Source organism: Natrix helvetica, assembly GCF_964273705.1.
Source record: "Natrix helvetica genome assembly, chromosome: 1".
Taxonomy (NCBI): Eukaryota; Metazoa; Chordata; class Lepidosauria; order Squamata; family Natricidae; genus Natrix; species Natrix helvetica.
This window is the reverse complement of record NC_138548.1, coordinates 15,704,191-15,728,371: the sequence shown is the minus strand read 5'-3', so window position 1 is coordinate 15,728,371 and position 24,181 is coordinate 15,704,191. Positions and strand designations below refer to the sequence as shown.

At 44.2% G+C, this 24,181-nt stretch overlaps 1 protein-coding gene across 1 annotated transcript; it reads left to right on the top strand.

Moving 5' to 3' along the window:
• The first annotated feature begins 454 nt into the window (after window positions 1-454).
• Window positions 455-20,836, top strand: AMH (anti-Mullerian hormone). The gene is made up of 5 exons (XM_081938356.1): window positions 455-2,173; window positions 8,097-8,275; window positions 10,742-10,865; window positions 12,335-12,518; window positions 19,426-20,836. Exons 1-5 carry the CDS (start codon window positions 1,576-1,578, stop codon window positions 20,369-20,371), a joined length of 2,031 nt encoding a protein of 676 aa, XP_081794482.1. The 5' UTR covers window positions 455-1,575; the 3' UTR covers window positions 20,372-20,836.
• Window positions 20,837-24,181: the final 3,345 nt, after the last annotated feature.

The window sequence follows — 24,181 nt, the reverse complement described above, 5'->3', positions numbered from 1 at the left end:
GGTTTATAGTTTGTGTTGGGTACTGCTGTAATCAGCAAGGATTCCTGGCAATTAACACCACGATCACATAAACACTAAACCTACAAGACCACAGGGTGGCATTACTAACTCCTGGTGCCATATTCTCCAAAGTAATTTGGCTTGACCAGTTTCCACAAATTCGGTTGGAGTGGAATTGTAGCCCCAGGTGAGGTTCTTCTCCAGAACGGTCCAGATGCTGTCTTTTATACCTTCCCTAAACAATCCCTATTATAGAATTTGGTTTTGTTTGTGTTTTCATGACTGTCAGGGGTTGATATTTTCATTGGCTGTTTGCAACAGTGATCCTTTTTTATGTTCCCCAAAATGATTCTGAAAACGAAGTAAAAAGTAATTTTTCAAGTCAGAGTAATGCAGAATTTGTTCAGGAACTGTGTTTCCCCGAAAATAAGGCAGTGTCTTATTTTCTTTCCCCCCGCCAAAATAAGCACTTGGCCTTATTTTCGGGGAGGTCTTATTATTTTTGAGATGGAGGCAGCGAATGTGGTCACCTCATAGCTGCTGCTGTTCACCCCTGAGGCAATGCACTCGCTTCCAGCCATGCTTCCCAGACTCTGCGCCGTGCTGTTGGCCACTGCGACCGGATATCCCATCACCACCGTCGCCTCCCTGTTCTTCGTTAATGGCTTTTGCAGCAGCCATTAGCATGGCAGAAGGGGCATGGTGGCTAAGGTTGCTTGAGCGGCCGTTAGGTAAGCCCGTTTGGGTTGCATCAGCTCAGCCTTCTCATGAAGCATTGGAGGCAACCACTAAAAGACAGACAAAATGCCTCGAAACATTTCCTTCCCAGATTATTTTAATGGTGTTTGCAAAATCATAGAATAGAATTAGAACAGAATTGAACAGAATAACAGAGTTGCAAGGGACCTTGGAGGTCTTCTAGTCCAACCCCCTGCCTACGCAGGAAACCCTACAACACTTCAGACAAATGGTTATCCAAATTCTTTCACTCCTTAAGATTTTTTTTCCCTCCCATTATGTCCGATTCTCTGATCCTTTAACATACTTCAAGGTATTAATTTTTAGGTGATAAATATTTAAAGGGAGAAATACTTTTCTGCTGATTAAAAAAAACAGCCTTTATATAAGATGATTAAGGGGGGGAAATACATGATAAGCGGACTCCGATACAATGTAAAGACTGAGAGGTACAAATTGTGTGTGAATGTGGGTTTTGCTTTGATCTCTTCGATGGAGGGGGGGGGCTTGAAAAATGATAAAAAGTGTTTACATCAAGGTTGAGCCGGCTCGAATGCCTTGCATTTGCTAAAGCATCCAGACTGAAAAGATATCAAAAACCTGCAAATAGAACAGGACAGTTTCCTTTGAGCCAGCTTGTTGCAAGAATTCTTCCAGATTGGTGTGATCACTCAAGGTCAAATGGTTTAAAGGAGAAAAACTCAGGCCATCTCGCTCTGTGTCTGTGTGATTGTGTGTGTGTGTGTGTATGTGTGTGTTATCCGATGCCTTCACTCCCTTCTGAATTTTCCCTGGGGAATCCTGCAGCGGTGGCTTTAGTTCATCAGGGAAGCAACCATGGAGCTTGGCCTGGCCAGCATCCTCCTCGGTCTCTGGCTAACAGCCGAGTCCCTCTCCTCACCTACAAAGGGAAACCTGCTAGAAGAAAACCCTCCGAGACAACGGGAGAGTCCCAATTTAGGGGAACTGAAATCCCCAGAAGAAGAAGAAGAAGAACACATCAAGGTTGCATTGGATTTCGAGGAAGCCTCTTCAAAAGTCCTGGTGGCTTCCTTGGAGTCCGAAGACACCCCTGGACATCTCCTGCCCCACCTGCCCTTGGCTGAGAAGGAAGTGAGGCCCTTGAGCTTATGGCCCCAACCCAGTTCTCAGCCATGGCTATACGAAAGCTCAGAGGAATCGGTGTGTCACGTGAGGCTGGATGGAGGCAGCTTCTGGGGTCCTAACCATCTGGAGGTGGGGGGCCTTCTCAGCCGTTACGACAGTGGGTTCCTGAAGGCCCTGAGCAGATCTGACTGGAGCAGAGAGGACCTGGAGACCTTTGGCATATGTCCCTCAAGCCCACCTCACAGCCTCCTCGGGTCACTCCAGCGTGTGGCTGATTCTCTGGGTAGGCCTGCTGGACACCGTTTCTTCATGCTGCATTTGGAAGAAGGTAAGTGCAGACAGGGAAGGGTGGAAAAAGACATTGTTATTACCACTATTCCCTCTGTTCTTTTAGAAATATAGAATAACAGAGTTGGAAGGGACCTTGGAGATCTTCTAGTCCAAGCCCCTGCTTAGGCAGGAAACCCTACACCACTTCAGACAAATGGTTATCCAATATCTTCTTAAAAACTTACAATGTTGGAGCATTCACAACTTCAGGAGGCGAGTTGTTCCACTGATGAATTGTTCTAACTGTCAAGAAACTTCTCCTAGATTGCTTCTCCTTGATTAGTTTCCACTCATTGCTTCTTGTCCTGCCCTCAGGTGCTTTGGAGAATAGCTTGACTCCCTCTTCTTTGGGGCAGCCCCTGAGATATTGGAACCCTGCTATCATGTCACTTTTAGTCCTTCTTTTCATTAAACTAGACCCAGTTCCTGCAACCGTTCTTCATATGTTTTAGCCTCTAGTCCTCTAATCATCTTACAATACAATACAATAGCTGGAAAAAGACATCGTTATTACCACTATTCCCTCTATTCTCATTTAGAAATATAGAATAACAGAGTTGGAAGGGAACTTGGAGGTCTTCTAGTCTAACCCTCTGCTTAGGCAGGAAACCCTATACTGTTCCACACAAATGGCTATCCAACATCTTAAATACATCCAGTGTTTGGGCATTCACAACTTCTGGAGGCAAGCTGTTCCACTGATTAATTGTTCTAACTGTCAGGAAATTTCTCCTCAGTTCTAAGTTGCTTCTCTCCTTGACTAGTTTCCACCCATTGCTTCTTGTTCTACCCTCAGGTGCCTTGGATGATAGTTTGACTCCCTCTTCTTTGTGGCAACCCCTGAGATATTGGAACACTGCTATCATGTCTCCCCTAGTCCTTCTTTCTATTAAACTAGACATACCCAGTTCCTGCAACCGTTCTTCATATGTTTTAGCCTCCAGTCCCCTCATCATCTTTGTTGCTCTTCTCTGCACTCTTTCTAGAGTCTCCACATCTTTTCTACATCGTGGCGACCAAAACTAAATGCAGTATTCCAAGTGTGGCCTTACCAAGGCATTATAAAATGATATTAACACTTCACGTGATCTTGATTCTATCCCTCTATTTATGCAGCCTAGAACTGTGTTGGCTTTTTTGGCAGCTGCTGCACACTGCTGGCTCCTATTTAAATGGTTGTCCACTAGGACTCCAAGATCCCTTTCACAGTTACTACTACTGAGCAAGGTACCACCTATACTGTACCTGTGCATTCCGTTTTTGATGCCTAAATGTAGAACCTTACTCTTTTCACCGTTGAATTTCATTTTATTAGATAGTGCCCAATGTTCAAGTTTGTCAAGATCCTTCTGTATCTTAAGCCTATCTTCTGGAGTGTTGGCTATTCCTGCCAGCTTGGTGTCATCTGCAAATTTGATGAGTTCCCCATTTATTCCCTCATCCAAATCATTGATCTTTGTTGCTCTTCTCTGCACTCTTTTTCTAGAAAGCTTTGTTTAGAATTTCTAAAACATCAATGAAGTTTTAGAAATTGGCCTTGAACAGTGATAATGCTTAGTATAAAATGATGAAATAGTACCAAGCGATAGTAATAGTATAAAATGCTATAAAATGATGAAGTGCTTATATAAAGCATCTAGCGCTTTTTCTAAAATTCCTCCTCCTTTCCCTCTCCCTCTCCCAATGTATAGTCCTCTGCTTCAGCAATTCTACAAAATACCCAATTTGAATCCAAAGTATATTAAATCTAAGCCAATTGTTTTGTAACACCATCACTTAGGTAAATATGCAAGCAGAAGATATCAGTATCGATGGGTGGCAAAGGAAAAGGGGAAAATCCTTTTTTTTTTAAAGAAAAAGAGAAAACAATCTGAAAAAAATAGGAAAAGAAGGAAAAATGGTCAGTCTCTTAACTAGGACTGAAATAGCTTCAAGGTACAAAAAAAATCAGATTTCTTGTGGGCACGGAGTTCTTTGGATCAGACCAAATATATTGACTGGCCAGCAGTCTGAATCAGATCCGTCATAGGATTGCTCTTGTCTTACATCTCTCTTTTGGTGGTGGTGGTGGGGATTTTTCAGAAAGGATCAGCTGCCCTTCTGGAAAGTAAATAGGGATCAGCTGCAGAGATTACAAAGAATAAAATATCCATTTCCAGCAGTTGCAAATAGTTTGGGAGAGGGAAACGGAAATGGATCGTCCCAATCACTCTGATGTTCATGAAAGCTTCAGCTGCAACTTTAAATTATTGCCTTCCGATAAAAGAAAATGACCCCTCAAGTTAGATCTATGAAGGCATTAAACAAATCAAGTCTTTTTTTTAAAAAAAAAAGCAATTCTTAATATTTATACATCGGGATGACACAAGACACAGACTTCTTTTCATGAGCAAATGTGAAAGGAAACCTTGTAGGATGGAGCAGACAAGAGTTCTGCTTTTCCAAAAGGTGGGCATAGCAAAAGAGGTGGACTAGATGGCCACTAGATCCCTCTTTTTTAAAAAGTTATGTCTTTTTTTTATAAAAAGTTTTTTTTTAAATTCTCTTACATACAGTTACAGGTATACATTCACAAAATTATTCTTATTTATCTTTATCACTTTTACATATTTATTTTTCCATATAAAAGGTTAAAATATACATTTTGGGATGCTTTGCTTACCATCCCGTACATCTATTATGTATTTTCACAACCCAATATTTCCTTCTTTTCGCCCTCCCTCCCTTCTCTACTTTCTTCCTTCCTCCTCTCCTTTCCCTTTCTTCTTCCCTTGCCTCTCCCCTGCTTCTCTCTTCCCCCTCCTACCCTCTCTCCTTCTCTTTCTATCCCTTCCCTCCTTCCTCTCCTTTCCTCTTCCTTCCTTCCTCCCCTCCCCTTTCCTCTCTTCTCCTCTCCTCCTCTCTTCCTTCCCTTTTCTGTTGTTGTGGTTATCTCTTTTCAACTCTCAACTGGTGTATTTTCAGGATGAAAGTCCCGCAAACCCGGTTATAATTTTATGCTTATCCTTTCCTGTTCCCTTTTCTTCGTTATCATGTCCTAACTATTTCCCCCCCTCTGTTTTATGTCTTTTTCAAACTCTTTGGTATAGTCCACATCTTGCTCTTAGCCAGAGACTTAACAAATCCAATTTGCTACAACATGGGTACAACATGAGGTAAAGCACCCAAATGCACCAAATTACAAATAGTCCTCGATTTATAACAGTTTGTTAGTGACCAAAGTTACAATGGCACTGAAAAAAGTAACTTTTAACCATTTTCCACACATACAACCTAGCAGCATTCCCATGGTCACATGATCAAAATTCAGATGCCTGGTAAGTGACTCATATTTACGACGGTTGCATTGTCCTGGGGTCATGTGATCCCCTTTTGCGACTTTCTGACATGTCAAATCAATGGGGAAACCCGATTCACTTAACCTTGTTACTAACTTAACAACTGCAGTGATTCACTTAACATCCATGGCAAGAAAGCTCATAAAATGGAGCAAAACTCCATTTTGTTAAGGGTGACATTAACAAATGTCTCACTTAGCAACAGAAGTGTTGGGCTCAATTGGGTCGTAAGTTGAGGACTACCCGTATGGCATCTTTGAGGACTTGGACTTGTTCATACAATTGGCTAAGTCAGTGACTGGATTCCCACAATGTGCTGAGTCTATCCTGCTCAGGGGTGGGTTCCTGCCAGTTCTAAGCTCTTCTATAGAAGAGGTTCCACAAATCTTCCGTGCCATTTAGAACCAGTTCCAGCTCCCTCCCTCCACCCATCCGCACATCATCAAGATGAAGAGCGAGAGGAGGAATTCTGGGAGTTGAAGTCCACAAGTCTTAAAGCTGTCAAGTTTGAACACCCCTGGGTTTTTTTTTCTAAAGGGTTAGGGGTTCAAGGGTCTTGTAACTTGACAGCTTTTAGACTTGCACACTTCAGTTCCAGAGTTCCTGAGCCAACATGACTGGTGGAGGAATTCTGGGAGTTGAAGTCCACAAGTCTTAAAGCTGTCAAGTTTGAACACCCCTGGGGTTTTTTTCCTAAAGGGTTAGGGGAGCAAGGGTCTTGTAACTTGACAGCTTTAAGACTTGCGTGCTTCAAATGCCAGAGTTTCTGAGCCAACATTTTGGTTGCTAAGCAAGAGCGTTATTAAGTGAGTTTCACCACATTTTACAAGCTGGCCATGCCCACCCAGTCACATGGCTGGCAAGCCACTCCCACCCGGTCACATGGCTGGCAAGCCACTCCCACCCGGTCACATGGCCAGCAAGCCACTCACACAAAGCAGGCCACACCTACAGAAGAGGTTCTAAAAAAAATTTGAAACCCACCACTGATCCTGCTCCACCTCAGTCTCCCCAAATATCCTGTGTGAATCCACCAGTGTCAGGCTAAACACTCCTCTCAATCTATCTCTTGTTAAGAAGAACATACCATTTTTCCTTGAGATGTAAACTTGGGTCAATGGTTTATTGAACCCAGGAACACCTGCAGGATACGGCCAAAAAAAGCCAACATAGCAGCCACAGTACGCTGACTGAATTTCTGTCCATACCCTGTGGATGCCCAATTCAACTGTTTTCCATTTTTAAAATAAAGCCAATACAACTATTCATTCAGCAACCATTAGAAGCTACTATGATGCTGAAAAAAGTGAGTGAGGACCATTCCTCACACTTATGACTATTGCAGCATCCTCACGGTCGTGTGATTAAAATGTGTATGCTGGTCATATAATAATCCAGAGTTTACATGATTAACATTTGCAACCTTCCCAACCTGGATTCCAATAAGCAAAGTCAGTGGAGGAAGCTGCATTAGCTTCAGGACCACATGGTTCGCTTAAGGACCAGATAATTCACTTAACGACTACAGCAAAAAAAGGTGGCAAAATCAGGCATGCTTCACTTAACAACCCCCTTGCTAACAATGGCACTTCTGGTCTCAGTTGTGGTCACAAACTGAGGCATACCCGTATGAAAAATATTTTAAATGTCAATCAAGGAAGAGCTCAAATGACTGGTTGAAACTCCGATGAGGAAAGCAGGCAGAGAAGAGAGTTGGACAATAGGAGACAGCATAGCTAGCATTTCAGATGGCTTTTTTTAAGAGAATGGATGAATGATGGATGGAAACGAAACAAGGAACGATTCAACCTAGAAATAAGGAGAAAATTTCATTTTTTAAAAAGTTTTTTTATTTTTTCATATTCATAACAAATAACCACATGTATACTGTTACATAACCAACATTTTTTATATTATTAAATATTTACATCAATTCATCTTACCATCAACCCCCAAAAACAATTATTGGCTCTTCTGATCTCCATATACTATATTTGTACCCTATCCATCACTTTCTTCTCCCTCTCTCCTCCTCCTCCCTACCTCCTTTCTTCCCTCTGTCATCTTTCCCTTCTCTACTTCCCCTTCCTCTCTCCTTCTCCTCTCTCCCCTTTCCACTCCTTCTTTCTCTCCTTCTCCCCCCTCCCCAGCACCCTCTCTCCTTTCTCTCTCTTCTTCCCTTACCTCTCTCCTCTACTCCACACTCTTCATCTCATTTACTTGGTGTATTTCAGCCTCTGAGCAAGCTCCATTTTATGTTGATGGTATTTATAATTTCATTTCGATAAACATCTTTAGTTTTAACATATATCCAAGGAGACATTTTCTGACAGTGAGAACAATCAACCCATGGAGCAGAAGTTGCCTTCGGACGTTGTGGGAGCTTCATCACTGGAGGCTTTCAAGAAGAGACTGGACTGCCAGTTGTCAAAAATAGTACAGTCTCCTGCTTGGGGGAAGGGGGGTTGGACTAGATGACCTACATGGTCCCTTCCAACTCTGTTCATCTGTTATCTGTTAAGAAATGGGGGTGTCCCTGCTTTGTATCCGTTTTTTAAAAAATTTCTTCGTCTGTTTTGGTAGTGAAATGGGAAGTCGAGACCAAACTCAGGTTTAAACTGACCTTTCAGAAGGATGTGGAAGAGCCTCTCAGCTCCTTGCAGCTGGTCCTCCTAGTCTTCTATCAAGGAGAAAAGGAACTGGTGCATCACGGGGTCCCAAAGAGATTTCTGGTGGGAGGGACAGGATTACATCAAAAGCAGGTATGTGGGACAATTTCCCTCTCCCTGTGTTATTCCTAATAGCACTCGTTTCCTCCAAGGAGATCAACGTGGCATACACTCCTCCACCCACAATTTCAAGTGTATTTATTTGTTTATTTATATTGATTTATTTCTATATTTATATCCCACCTTTATTATTTTTACAAATAACTCCAGGCAAACATATCCAACACAGACCTATTTTACCTGTGACAACAACCCTGTTTGGTGGGCTGAGAAAGAGGGACTGGCCCTAAGTCACTCAGATGGCTTTTATGTCTAAGATAGGACTACAACTCACAGTCTTCTGGTGATTGGTCCTAAGTCACCCTGCTGTCCTCCATGCCTAAGGCGGGACTAGAACTTACAGTCTTCTAGTGATTGACCCTAAGGCACCCTGCTGTCCTCCATGCCTAAGGCAGGACTAGAACTCACAGTCTTCTAGTGATTGGCCCTAAGTCACCCTGCTGTCCTCCATGCCTAAGGCGGGACTCGAACTCACAGTCTTCTGGTGATTGACCCTAAGGCACCCTGCTGTCCTCCATGCCTAAGGCGGGACTCGAACTCACAGTCTTCTGGTGATTGACCCTAAGGCACCCTGCTGTCCTCCATGCCTAAGGCGGGACTAGAACTCACAGTCTTCTGGTGATTGGCCCTAAGTCACCCTGCTGGCTTCCATGCCTAAGGCGGGACTAGAACTCACAGTCTTCTGGTGATTGGCCCTAAGTCACCCTGCTGGCTTCCATGCCTAAGGCGGGACTAGAACTCACAGTCTTCTGGTGATTGGCCCTAAGGCACCCTGCTGTCCTCCATGCCTAAGGCGGGACTCGAACTCACAGTCTTCTGGTGATTGACCCTAAGGCACCCTGCTGTCCTCCATGCCTAAGGCGGGACTAGAACTCACAGTCTTCTGGTGATTGGCCCTAAGTCACCCTGCTGGCTTCCATGCCTAAGGCGGGACTAGAACTCACAGTCTTCTGGTGATTGGCCCTAAGTCACCCTGCTGGCTTCCATGCCTAAGGCGGGACTAGAACTCACAGTCTTCTGGTGATTGGCCCTAAGGCACCCTGCTGGCCTCCATGCCTAAGGCGGGACTAGAACTCACAGTCTTCTGGTGATTGGCCCTAAGGCACCCTGCTGGTTTCCATGCCTAAGGCGGGACTAGAACTCACAGTCTTCTGGTGATTGGTCCAAAGTTACCCTGCTGGCTTCCATGCCTAAGGCAGGACTAGAACTCACACTCTCCTGGTTTGTAGCTATGTGTCTTAACCACTAGACCATACTGGCCCTCAGTTCTATTTATTTCTCTCTGCTTATATCCAAGCTGTCTGATTTTTATAAACAACTCAAGGTGTGAACATACCTAATATGCTCTCTCTGACCTCAGCCTACCTTGTAGGGTTGTTGTGGGGAAAATAGGGGGCAGGAATATTAAGTATGTTTGCCACCTTCATTTGACCAAAAAGCATGTATGATGATGATATCCTACATTGGATGACTCCAGGACCTCTTTTGCTTCTTTACGTCACATTAAGGCAAGTTAAGATAAACACTCTACAAAATACCAAAAATGCTACATCAAAGAACTCAAGGTAGTGACCCCAATTGTTAAAAGCCCCATATCTTTTAAAATACCATTTACACTTGATTTGACACCCTTTCAGTTCATAGAATGCCCTCACCATCACTCCTGCTACCTAATTTTCCCTCTGTTGAAACCAAGGGCCTGGTCTGAAATTTAAAGAAGTAAAATTCACTCCGAACATGAGTGAATGTTTGGCAGTGGGAGATCCTAGTGGTTGGAGCAGGCAATCATTAAGAGACATGGATTCCACTTCACTGGGATTTTTAAATGGAGACTGGCCTGCCAGCTTTTCGCGGATAATTTAGTAGATTTCTAGAGTTGGTAGAGGGTTGGACTAGATCAGGGGTCGGGAACCTTAAATACACAAAGAGCCTCCTAACCAGAAGCCCCCCACTCAATTCTGGAGCTAATCGGAAGTCCAGTTCCCCCACCACAGAGTTTCCTCCTAGCGTGGCGTCTTTTTTCTTCTACCCATCCTAACTAAAAGCCCTATCAATTGTGGAGCCGACCGGTGACAGGGAGCCACAACAGAGGGATAAAAGAGCCACATGTGGCTCCAGAGCCACAGGTTGCCGATCCCTGGACTGGATAAATATTACTTAACTTGAAGATGTATGTATGGAGTTCAGTTCCCAGAATTCCCCAGCCGGCATGCTGGCTAGGGAATTCTGGGATTTGAAGTCCACACGTCTTAAAATTGCCTGCCAAGGCTGAGCAGGTGCTTTTAGCAGGCCGCAGGAACTAAATAATTCTTGACCTAAGAATGAAGCCTCAAGGGAGTTTCTGCATTTCATGATGGAAAGAAAAGCTTTGAGGTGGGGACTTCAATCAACTAGATGGATGTTGGAGTATGTTTATTTTTTAAATTTTTCCCATCTCAGGTTGTTTGCCTTTCCAGAGAAACCCGCTACCTTGTCCTCCAAGGCGCTGTGATGTCTGGGAAACATTCGCCTGGTGAATTAAGCTACGAACTTTCCTTGGAAATCAGGCATCAAAACAATACAGGTAGGGCAGAGTTCCATGGCGGGTGGGGGCCCTGGGGTGAAATAGCCATAGCACTTAGACTTACCGTATTTTTCGGACTATAAGACGCACCAGTGTATAAGACTCACCAATATTTCGAAGAGGTAAGTAAGAAAAAAAAAAGTTTTTGCCTTCCCTCAGCCCCCAGCAGCCCTCTGCAGAAGCCTGCAGAGTGCTGCTGGGGGCTGAGAGAAAGCAAAAAAGCTTGAGTTTTTGCAAAAAATGCCCTGTTTTTTGCAAAAATGGGATGCGGGGGCAGGGCTTCGGGAGGCCAAAAATGGCTGTATTCGGTGTATAAGATGCACCAACATTTCCACGCTTATTAGGGGGGGAAAGGTGCGTCTTATACTCCGAAAAATACAGTACATACCGCTTCACAGTGCTATACAGCCCCCTCTAAGCGGTTTACAGTGTCAGCCTATTTGCCCCCAACAATCTGGGTCCTCATTTTACTGACCTCGGAAGGATGGAAGGCTGAGTCAACCTTGAGCCTGGTGAGATTTGAACTGCCAATTTTCAGGCAGTCGGCAGTCAGCAGAAGTAGCCTGCAATACTGCACTCTAATCACCTCTTAAATCTCCCGTTCCTCTGTTTGAAAAATACAAATTCTAAACAACTGATCAAAATGCAGTGATTTTTCTCTGGTATAAAATGGAGCCCTTTGAAAGCATCACAGGCAAGAATGTTGGGGACCTCCAAAAGTACTAAACTACAATTCCCAGCAACTTTTTCATTATGTGGCCAATAGTGAGGGATGCTAGGAATTGCAGTTTAATAACATTTGGCATGTACGTTTCCTTGTGTTTATGTGCAGATGGTCCTTGAGTTACGACTATTTGTTTAGTGACCACTCAAAATTATAACAGGGTTGAAAAACGTATGACCAGTCCTTCTACTTACGACCATCGCAGTCATGGTCACATCATCATTCCTTGACATGAAATGGAAATTTAACTTTTCGGTCTAACTTTTAACTCGGGATTTTCCCCCCCAACTTTTCATGAAAGATTTGAGAGCTGCTGTAGGATTAAAGGCCTTGAGCCACATGTAAGATGACAACCCTGACGTACAACATCTGTGTTATACAGAGGTGGGTTCCGGCTTTTTCTACTACTGGTTTGTTCAGGTATGTGCTTTGGGCATGGGCGCACCCTTGATGCGCACTATGCCGCACACGTAGTAGGTTAAAAAATGTTTGTGCATGTGCAGAAGCAAAAAACAAGATGGCACCGCCGATAGAAACGGTTTGGGGGTGTGGCCGGCCAAATTACTACCTACTTAGTCGGACCAGTCCGAATCAGTAGCAACCCACCTCTGGTGTTATATTTATGACCTTTTAATTCATTTTCATTGTTTCTCAGTCCTCAGAAACCTACAACAATAAGAGGGAGGATCTCGTTGCTGGTCCAATAAGTCATTTTCTTTTCTTTTTTTGTATCCTTGCCTCCCAGATGCTGCTGTCTCCTCTGATGAAGCCCAGGATCTTCTGTTTGGCTTTGATGCCAAGTGTTTCACCCGCAGGACCCCGGCTGTCTTGCTGTTGGTGAAACAAAACTTCGGCCTTGGCTCCCACCCACCCTCTTCTTTCCTCTCTGCGGATGGCAAGTTAGATGTATTACCATACCTGAAACCCAGGTAAATAGCATCCTCTAAACTTTGCATCCCATTCCCCGCCTGTAGACAGGAACTGGTAGCCATGAAATCCCAGGCCTGCATGAGAGAACAATTGCACCAATGCTCCCAGGCTTTGCCTCTCTCGGGGTTTGAAGTTTCCTTTGATTGTGTGGGCTTTTTCCTTGCATTTATGTAGAACCTGCCTTTACAGGGAGTTCTCAACTTACGACTGATCACTTAGCGACAGCGCCAAGTTGCAATGGACACACACACACACACACACTGCCAAAAAAAACTTATGACCCAGTTGCAAAGTTTTGAAGGAATGAAAGGTCAGAAAATCATGATGAGCTGCTTTACGACTGATGACTTACGACTGCAATAGGCTCACAAGTTGAGGATTACCTATTATTTTTATGAATAATTTAAGACAGAGAACATACCTAATACTCCTTATTATTATTATTTCCCCCAAAACAGCAACGCTATGAGATGAATTAAACTGAGAAAGAGTGACTGGTCCAAAGTCGCCCAGCTGGCTTTCATACCTAAGGCAGAACTAGAATTCATGGTCTCCTGGTGATTGACTCAAAATCACCCAGCTGGCTTTCATGCCTAAAGCAGAACTAGAACTCATGGTCTCCTGGTGATTGACTCAAAATCACCTAGCTGGCTTTCATGCCTAAGGCAGAACTAGAATTCATGGTCTCCTGGTGATTGACTCAAAATCACCCAGCTGGCTTTCATGCCTAAAGCAGAACTAGAACTCATGGTCTCCTGGTGATTGACTCAAAATCACCTAGCTGGCTTTCATGCCTAAGGCAGGACTAGAACTCATGGTCTCCTGATTCCTAGCCTGGTACCTTACACAAGTCATGTGTAAGCCTGCACATTCTCTACCACTGCCTTTTACACCCAATTTTGTCTGAAAAACAATTACAAGATAAATGGAGATTTTTTTCCCCCAATCAGAATAGCACTGGAAGGGAACTTCTAGTCCAACCCCTGCTTAAGCAGGAAATCCTACCATTTCAGACAGATGGCTATCCAGTCTCTTAAAAACTTCCAGTGCCAGCACCCATAACTTCTAAAGGCAAGCTGTTCCACTGGTTAATTGTTCTCACTGTTAGGAAATTTCCCTTTAATTCCAGGTTGCCTCTCTCCTTGATTCGTTTCCACCCATTGCTTCTTGTCTTGCGTTCTGGTGCTTTGGAGAATAAATTGACCCCCTCCTCTTTGGACCCCCTTCAAATACTGGAATTCTGCTGGGTCAGATGGAATCACTATTCAATCCAGCACCCAGTTTCCAATAATGGCCAGAGAAGTTACTTCTTACATGCTTATGTTTTAAAATGGCCAGATTCTATCATATAGGTCAGGGGCCCAAACTTGGCAACTTTAAGACTTGTGGACTTCAACTCCCAGAATTCTCCAGCCAGCTATGTCAAGTTTGAAGACCTCTGATATAGGTAGTCTTCAACCACAAAGGGCACCAGAATTTCCATTGCTAAATAAGGTAGTTGTTAAGTGAGTTATGCCGGATTTTGTGATCTTTTTTTTTTGCTACAGTTGTTAAGCAATTCATTGCAGTGGTTCAGTGAATCACACAGTCCTTAAGCAAATCTGGTTTGCTCCCTAGGTCTTGCGCAAGGGGGCAGCAACCTGTAGCTCTGGAGCCGCATGTGGCTCTTTTATCCCTCTGCTGCAGCTCCCTGTCGCCGGTCGGCACCACAATTTTGACAGGAGCTTCCAGTGGGGGTGGGGAATTCTGGGAGTTGAAGTCCACAAGTCTTAAAGTTACCAAGTTTGGACACCCCTGCTCTAAGGCAAGGAGCAGGTTTTCCAGCTTGCTCCACAATTGATAGGGCTTTCGGTTAGGACAGGTAGAGGAAAAAGGACGTCGCGTTAGGAGAAGACTTTATGGTGGGGGAACCAAACTTCGGGTCAGCTACAGAATTGAACGGGGGGCTTCCAGTTAGGACCTTTGTGGCTCCCGGTGTTTTCTTTTCTGTGGGAAATGGCTCTTTTGAGTGTTTAAGATTGCCGACCCCTGGTCTTGCTTGTCAGACGCCAGGTGAGAAGATTGCAAATGCTGATCACTCGATTCCAGGATGCTGCAACCATTGTAAATACAGGTTGGTTTCCAAGCACCCAAATTCTGACTACGTGATCGTACTGGGGATGCTATGATAGTCATAAGTGCGAGGCATAGCCGTAGGTCTGGACTGTTGCTAAACGAATGGTTATAAGCCGAGGACGATCTGTGTCTGTTGCCCCAAACAGAGACAGGTAGAAAGGAAGCTACCTGCCCCAAAGGGAGGGCTATCCAGAATATTGCAGAGTTCAAGCAAGGCATTTAGACACTGGTGGGATCCTGCCAGTTTAACCACCAGTTCAGTGATCACGTGCTTCATGCGTGTCAGCAGTTTTAACGAAACTTACCTTCCACGTTACTTCTGGGGAGTAACACAGCTGAGGTGCCGCAATCCGTTCTGCTGCTCGAATCAGCTGAGAGGATATATACAGGCACCGTATTTTTGGGAGTATAAGACGCACCTGAGTATAAGACGCACCAAGATTTTGAAGAGGCAAATTTAAAAAAAAAATGTTTTTCCATTCCGCATACCTCCCAAAAATGGTCCATTTTTCACCAAAACGGGCCTGTTTTTTTTTCCTCCAAAAAAAGGGCATGCATAGCCTTTAGGAGGTTTGTAGAGTGCTTGGGGGGGAGGGGCTCACCAAAAATGAGCAAAAAAGGCCTGTTTTTTTTTTTTTTTTTTAAAAAGGGGGCATGAATAGCTTTTAGGAGGCTTGTAGAGTGCTCCTGGGGGCTGGGGGTGGTGGTGGCAAAATTGAGCAAAAATCAGCCTGTTCTTTGTTCATTTCTGCCATCCCCGGTCCCCAGGAGCACCATGAAAGCTTCCTAAAGGCTATGCACGGCCATTTTGGTGAAGGGGGCAGGGTTTGGGGAAGCAAAAAATGCTGTATTCAGTGTATAAGATACACCCAGATTTTCAGCCTCTTTTTTGAGGGAAAAAGGTGCGTCTTATACTCCCAAAAATATGGTAAGTAAAACACAGGGGCCGGGGGAGGGGGGAAAACTGATCGTCAGAGCGAACTGGTTCGCCCAAACTGGTCTGAACCGACTGAATCCCACCCCTGCATTTAGATCTCAGCGCTAGCTAGAACTGTCTGAATACCCAGCACTTGCTAGAAATATTTTGTAAAGGCCTTTTGACTTTCCTGAAATAAATTGGACTTCTCAGAAGATCTCAGATTCCTGTGGGCCTCTTTAATTGCTTCCAATCTGGCCTGCCCAGAAGTCCGATAAGGACTTCGGGAAACCCTCGAAAGGAACATTGTGTTGCTTTTGAGGGCAGCGACAGCGTAAATAAAGCAGATAAGAGCTGTTTCATCACCATTTGTTTCCAAAATCTACTCCGAGAAACACTGGAATCTTGTCTGTTGGTTTTTTTTTTTTTTTTCCAAAGTTGGAAGAGCAGGAAGTGTCAGGGGTCTTGCTTGCTTAGGGTTCGTGCAGGAAGATGACCATGCTAAAATGTTTGCATAAATGTAATGTGAATATAATTAATTCAGGTAATGACTCTTCATTTAATGTTTGAGGTCTGTGGGCTGAATGCTATCTTGCATTGTCTTGATGTTTTCATCTGTGAAATCAGCTTTGTTTCCTCTTTCTTCTCCTTGAAATGCTTGAGAATTTCTTTCACGTTTCTCTTTATGCACTAAAATTATTTATTATTAGATTTTTAAATCCCTTTTTATTTTATGAGTAACTCAAGGCAGTTAACATACCTAATAGTCCTTCCCCCTCCTATTTTACAATACAATACAATAGTAGAGTTGGAAGGGACCTTGGAGGTCTTCTAGTCCAACCCCCTGCCTAGGCAGGAAACCCTATACCGTTTCAGACAAATAGCTATCCAACATCTTCTTAAAGACTTCCAGTGTTGGGGCAATCACAACTTCTGGAGGCAAGCTGTTCCACTGATTAATTGTTCTCACTGTCAGGAAGTTTCTCCTCAGTTCTAAGTTGCTTCTCTCCTTGATTAGTTTCCATCCATTGCTTCTTGTTCTGCCCTCAGGTGCCTTGGAGAATAGTTTGACTCCCTCTTCTTTGGGGCAACACCTGAGATATTGGAACACTGCTATCATGTCTCCCCTAGTCCTTCTTTCTCTTAAGCTAAACATACCCAGTTCCTGCAACCGTTCTTCATATGTTTTAGTCTCCAGTCCCCTAATTTTCCCCACAACAACCATCCTGTGAGATAGGTTGCGCTGAGAGAAACCCGAAGTCAACAAGCTCCCTTTCGTACCTCAGCTGAAAGTAGAACTCACCATCTCCTGGTGATTGTCCCAAAATTATCCAGCCAGATTTATACTGCAGGTGGGACTAGAACTCACCATCTCCTGGTGATTGCCCCAAAATTACCCAGCCAGCTTTCATACCTCAGGTGAGACTAGAACTCACTGTCTCCTGGTTTCTCTCTTGATGCCTCAACCACTAGACCAAACTGGCTCCATTGGAGATTACAACTGATGCCACTGCTAATATTGTTGCTCTATATAACAATTACCACCCCTCTGTTTGCCACATTTCCCAAAATAAAAAAAGGCCCCACAAGTGGGATCCCTTTGGGATGTTTTTGATTTAATTGAGGGGTTGGGTGCCAGTAACTTTGTCAACCATTGAGGGCATAGAAAGTTTCACAAACTCCTCTTCTTATTTGTATGTCAAGTCCACTGCCCTCTACCTCCGAGAGTTTCAATGAAATCCTTTGTTTGGAAAAAAAAAATGCAAAAGCATTGCTTCCGTTAAGTTTAATGAGAACTGATAGAACTACAGACCCCTCTCACTTAGTAGAAACATACGTAAATAGTTTCTACTTCTACCCTCAAAACGACGCTGGAGGGCACTGCACATCAGAACAACTACACTAGACACAAGAACAGTTTTTCTCCCGAACGCCATCACTCTGCTAAACAACTAATTCCCTCAACACTGTCAAATAATTTACTAAGGCGGCCTGCACTGGTTGCCGGTTGTTTTCCGGGTGCGATTCAAGGTACTAATTATGACCTTTAAAGCACTCCATGGCTTAGGCCCAGGGTACCTGCGAGACCACCTACTGCCACCGGTAGCCTCCCACCGTCCAGTACGATCCCACAGAGTTGGCCTCCTCAGGGTGCCGTCGGCCAGGCAGTGTCGGCTGGTGACCCCGAGGGGGGGAGCCTTCTCTGTGGGAGCGCCTTCCCTCTGGAATGAGCTGCCCCCGGAGCTTCGCATAATCCCTGACCTCCGGTCCTTCCGACGCGCCCTAAAAAGTTGGCTTTTCCAGCAAGCCGGCCTGGCCTGTTAATGTTAATTTTATCTCATTTTTTAAAATGTTGTTGTCCTATTAATTGGGTTTGTTTTTGGGATATGTATCTAATTTCTTTTTAACTTTCGTGATGTGTGTTTTTTAATGTTGTACGCCGCCCTGAGTCCTTTGGGAGAAGAGCGGCATATAAATCCAATAAAACTCAAACTCAAACTAAGACTGTATTACTATTATTATTCTCTTCCTGCCTAATATCTATCTCTTCCCACTTAAGACTATAACCATGTTGCTTGTATCTTTATAACTTATATTTTTTTATTTGTTTTCTAGTATGATTTGATAGCTTATTAGTAATCTTGACTATCACTGAGTGTTGTATCTTATGGTTCTTGATGAATGTATTTTATTCTCCTTATGTACACTGAGAGCATTTGCACCAAAGACAAATTCCTTGTGTATCCAATCTCACTTGGGCAATAAAGAATTCTATTCTATTCTATTCTATTCTATTCTATTCTATTCTTATTCTATTCTTATTCTATTCTTATTCTATTCTTATTCTATTCTTATTCTATTCTATTCAGAAAATACCGACATATTTTTCTATGTAGCGTTATTTCAAGCCAGTCTAATGTAGTTGTGAAGGGTTCCATGGGTAAGATTTGAATTTCGCTTTCCCCTTTCTAATCGGGGTCTCAGTTGCAGAGCTCAGTGGGTTGCTCTCTCTCAGCCTAATGAATTTCATAGTGATATTTTATTGTGGGGATAAAAGAAAGGGAGACCACCCAGTGTAGCCCAAGAAAAGGTAGTGATCAGTAATAAGTAAAGAAACGTGGTTTTATAGCTTAGCATGAAGCGTGAATCTAACTTATTTGTGAGCAATTTGCCATTTGACCTAGGTATCTGTTGTGGCCTGCCAGTGGCCAGCAAAGCTGGTGGCAGATTCGGACAGTGAGGAGGTTGGGGAGGAACATGGGCCAGTCCTGGAGTCTGGGGAAGGCTCTGATGAAGGCTCTGTGTCGGAGGCAGAGAGGGGGCCAGGGCCATCTGACAGTTATCAGCTGCCTTCACAGTCAGATATCAGTGGGGCAGACGAACAGCTGGAGCCTGTTCCCAGTGTGCGCATGCTCAGAGTTACCAGACAAAGTGAACAGTGAAAAAACAGGGGTCGACTTGGGAGTATCCACAGGTGGATGATGAATGGTCCCTCCCAGAGGAAATAAAAGAGGAGCGAAAGGGAAGTGGAGTTTGCAGGAGACAATTAGTTTGCTTAACTGGTTTGTGACTCTCCGAGACTCCTTGCCAAGTTTTGCAGATATCGGCCTGGCAGCTCTCCAAGCCAGATAAGGTCTGTGACTGTAAATCCTCCCTTGAAAGACTTTGCTGGATGTGAATGAGCAGAATTCACAGTCAATTAATAAAAGGGATTGTTGTCAGGACCAGAAGTTTGCTTCATGCTCTTGGGAAGCCTTGGTCAGAACAGTATCCTTGAATGTCTGCAAAATGCATGAACTCAGTGATGAGTTGGGCATATGCAGAACAAGGAGACAGTCAAATAATTTTTAAAATTCTTTCTCTCTCTTCACCAGCTTGCTGAGCTCCGGCGTAGCCCACATGTCCTCGGAGGCTGCTGCCATCACTAACCAAACCAATGCCACTGTGTCAGTGCTCACAAACCCTGGATATTTTTTGGAGACCCTCTCCCAATTTGTCAACAAAGTCCTCAACCCCTCTGGTGAGCCTCCTGTTGCCCAGGGGCACCTCCTGCTGGATTTCGACACAATGGAGGCCCTTCCTCACGAACTGCTCAACTTGTCAGAGAAAGTGGCTTTTGAGCGGCTGGTGCAGTCTGAAAATCACCTCGTGGTCCTTTTCCCCGAGAACAGCCAAGCTTTCATGGAGCGCCAGCTCGGCCAGTGGTACCTCGAGGGAAAGTTGCTTCGGCAACTGTTGGAGAAGCTGCATTCCGTGATCCAAGAGCTGAAAGCCATGCCGTCCTTCCAAGCCAACGCCAACCTCTTCCATACTCTGCTAGCTCTGTGCTACTATCCTTCGAGGGGCTCCGGAAAGTTTCCCACTGGCGATTCTGCAGAGACGGAGGAAACGCAGACCCGCAGAAAAATCCACAGCCTTCTGCTGCTCAAGGCTCTCCAGGTGGTGCGCACTCGTTGGCGAGAGGCCAGGAAGGTGTCCTTACGTGCTAACCGTAGCGCTCAAGTCCAGGATGACTACTGCCGGCTGCGAGAGCTCAGGATAAACCTGGTCTCCACCAGGTACATCATTTTACCGGAGTCATACAATGCCAACAATTGCGTGGGCCCCTGCCAGAGCCCGCTCTCCACCCGCATCCCGGACTACTATTCCCACACCATTTTCCTGCTGCGTATGCACGAACAGGGCATGCCGCTCCAGCGAGCCCCTTGCTGCGTCCCGGTGAAATATTCCAAAAGCCTCATGGTTACCTTTACCAGTGATCAAGGGATGATAGTGAAGGCCTATCCAGATATGGTGGCGGAGTCCTGTGGGTGCAGGTAGAGAAGGGCAGGAGAGTCCTCCTCATCAGGAGGATGGGATATTGGACAGTGTCCTGCTGTCCTGGCCAGTATGGGGTACCATTTTAAACCACAGCACTACAGTAATCCCTGTTCTACCGATGAAATTTATGTCGCTGTGTACATAGCAAGCTTGCAACGTTGTTCTTGCTTTTTATGATGGTAGGGAAAATTGGACTCCTCCAGTTTATTTACAGAGAATCCTAATGAACAAAGTGTAGGATGAGAATTGTCACTCCCCCATCCAGAATCATTTAGAATAGCAGAGTTGGAAGGGACCTTGGTGGTCTTCTAGTCCAACCCCCTGCTCAGGCAGGAAACCCTAAACCACTTCAGACAAATGGCTATCCAACGTCTTCTTAAAAACTTCCAGTGTTGGAGCATTCATAACTTCTGGAGGCAAATTGTTCCACTGATTAATTGTTCTAACTGTCAGGAAATTTCTCAATGGTTCTAAGTTGCTTCTCTCCTTGATTAGTTTCCACCCATTGCTTCTTGTTCTGCCCTCAGGTGTTTTGGAGAATAGTTTGACTCCCTCTTCTTTGTGGCAACCCCTGAGATATCAGAACTCTGCTATCATGTCTCTTTTCTTTTCTCTTCTCTTCTTTTCATTAAACTAGACATACCCAGTTCCTGCAACCGTTCTTCATATATTTTAGCCTCCAGTCCCTTAATTATCTTTGTTGCCCCTCTCTGCACTCTTTCTAGTCTCCATATCCTTTTTACATCCTGGCAACCAAAACTGAATGCACTATTCCAAGTGTGGCCTTACCAAGGCATTATAAAGTGGTATTAACACTTCACGTGATCTTGATTCTATCCCTCTGTTTATGCAGCTTAGAAGAGGATCTTGAGATGGATGTTTATAAGGTCCGAAGGGACAAGTAATGTTTATTAACTGATATGCCCCAACAGGAAGTGTGCATCTCTTGAGTTTTTAAGTCTTCTGGTGGGAAGAAGTAGAAACCTCACTACAGGCGGTCCTCAGTGCAATGGGACTGGGAACTCTTGTTCCTAAGCAACGCAGCCATAAAAAGGAAAGATCAGGTTTCAGCACTGACTTGACAGCAGTTCTGGCTGCCGTTTTAAGTGAATCATGATTGGTGGCTAAGTGTGATGTCACATGGCTGCGACTTGCGACTTGTTTCTGACTTCCTTGTCCACTTCCCTTGTGGGAAGGTTGCAAATGGAGATTGGATGACAGCAGTTGCCATAATCGCAGTGCCAAAACATAGGGATGCTGTAATGGCCAAAACTTCAAGGACCAGCCTAAGTCTCTTCATTCCGCACCATCGGAACTTTGAGTGGTCGCTGAATGAGTGGTCACTAAGTGAGGAATACCTGTATTCTTCCTTTAGGAAGTCAGCTGTGCAGAGCAGTCTCCCAATTAGAGAAATAGAGGAATGAGACAACGAGAGGAACGAAGAGCTAATGCGCGCTGTTAATACCTCTAGTGATCAAGAAAATGAGAATTTCTGGTACAGGTAGTCCTCGAATTATGACCAAAATTGAGCCCAACATTGCTGTTGCTAACCAAGACAGTTGTTAAGGGAGTTTTGGCCCATTTTATGTTCTTTTTTGCTACAGTTGTTAAGGGAATCATTGCAGCTGATGTCCCAACAACAGCTGTCCCAAAGTTGTTTTTTCAGGAGGCCACTCTTTTCTTTTGAAGACGTTTCGCTTCTCGTCCAAGAAGCTTCTTCAGCTCTGACAGGATAGTGGGGGATGGAAGCTTCTTCAGAGCTTCCTGAAACTCCTGTCAGAGCTGAAGAAGCTTCTTGGATGAGAAGCGAAACGTCTTCAAAAGAAAAAAAGAAAGAAAGTCCAGTTGCCTCCTGAAAAAAGCACCTTTGGGATAACCATGACCTGGATGACTGAGAATCTCTACAGACACCGCAGCTGTTAAATGAGTAACACGGTTGTTAAATGAATCTGGCTTCCCCATTGACTTTGCTTGTCAGAAGGTCGCCACATGACTCCGGGACACTGCAACTGTCTTAAATACATGCCAGTTGCCAAGCATCCAAACTTTGATCACGTGACCAGGGGATGCTGCAATGGTGTGGAAAATGGACATAAGTCACCTTTTTCAGTGCTGCTGTAACTTCAAACGGTCACTGAAACGAAGGGTTGTTAAGGACTATCTAAAGTTGCATTTTCAGCAATAGCTACTATTCACCCACATTATTCTGAAGTGGCCCAATTTACATGTTAAGGAGATTGAAATCTTACTCATCTTCTCACCCTCTCTATGCATTGGGAAGCTTATCCAGATATGTTCTTAATACCCTAATATTTTACCCAACAAATTCTCTAATGTATCTTATTCAACACAAGATAAGACCTCAGATCTTAGAGAACCTTCCTACCTTGGACCAAATCGCTCCTTCTTTGATGCCTTTTTAAAAGAAGCTTTGAAGATTTATTTATTCTTAAATAAATAAATCTAAAACATATGAAGAACGGTTGCAGGAACTGGGTATGTTTAGCTTAAGAGAAAGAAGGACTAAGGGGGACATGATAGCATTATTCCAATATCTCAGAGGTTGCCACAAAGAAGAGGGAGTCAAACTATTCTCCAAAGCACCTGAGGGTAGAACAAGAAGCAATGGGTGGAAACTAATCAAGGAGAGAAGCAACTTAGAACTGAGGAGAAATTTCCTGACAGTGAGAACAATTAATCAGTGGAACAGATTGCCTCCAGAAGTGTGAATGCCCCAACACTGGAAGTATTTAAGAAGATGTTGGATAGCTATTTGTCTGAAACGGTATAGGGTTTCCTGCCTAGGCAGGGGGTTGGACTAGAAGACCTCCAAGGTCCCTTCCAACTCTACTATTGTATTGTATTGTATTATTCCAAACTACTGTTTGCTGATATGTATATTTAGCTACTTGTAATGCTAGTTGCTATTTCTTAACTTTGTTTGCAATGGCTTTCTGTATTTTTCCTGTTGTATTCTGATGCTGTTATTATATTTTTCTGCCGCAACGAAAATATTTCAGAGAGTCCTATATTCTACGGGATAATGCTATACGATGTGTAATATTGTTCAGTGAACTGAATAGGCTTTGAAAGAATCACCACAACAAAGCTTCCTCGAAGAAGAAATTGTAGGAAATTGACCCCAGGGATGGGATCAAACATGTCATCAGTCTCAAGTCCCTTCGTACCCACAAGGGATCTCAGTCCAGCCCATCTTGAATTCCATTGATTCTTATCTACCGCCAATTTGCTTTAGCTGTTAGTCGTTCAGATTCTTGTAGATAGCATAATCTTGAAATAAATCCTTACATTCATTTGAACTGCCTCAACTTCCTGATTTCCCCGTGTTTGGCAGAAATAAAGCTTAACAATTTATCTCATTTCAAACGACTTCACTACTACGTATATATTCTTCACATTTTAAAAATACATTTACTAGCTAGCATCACTGGTGGGACTCTTGTCAATTTGGGCCAGTTCAGGTGCACCAGTTGTTAAATTGCTGGCTGGCCCTAGCCCTTCCTGCCCCGCCCCTTTCAGGAATCCCCACACGCCCCATTTTGGCTCCCAGGTAAGTGTAGGGAGGCCTACGAGGCCCAGAATGGAGTGTGGGGCCCGTTCTTGCTCCCAGGGGGGTGCAGGAGGCTGAGTGCTGCCTGTCACACACCCTAGCCTAGGGGTGTCCAAACTTGGCAACTTTAAGATTTGTGGACTTCAACTCCCAGAATTCCCCAGCCAGCTCTGCTGGCTGGGGAATTCTGGGAGTTGAAGTCCACAAGTCTTAAAGTTGCCAAGTTTGGACATCCCTGC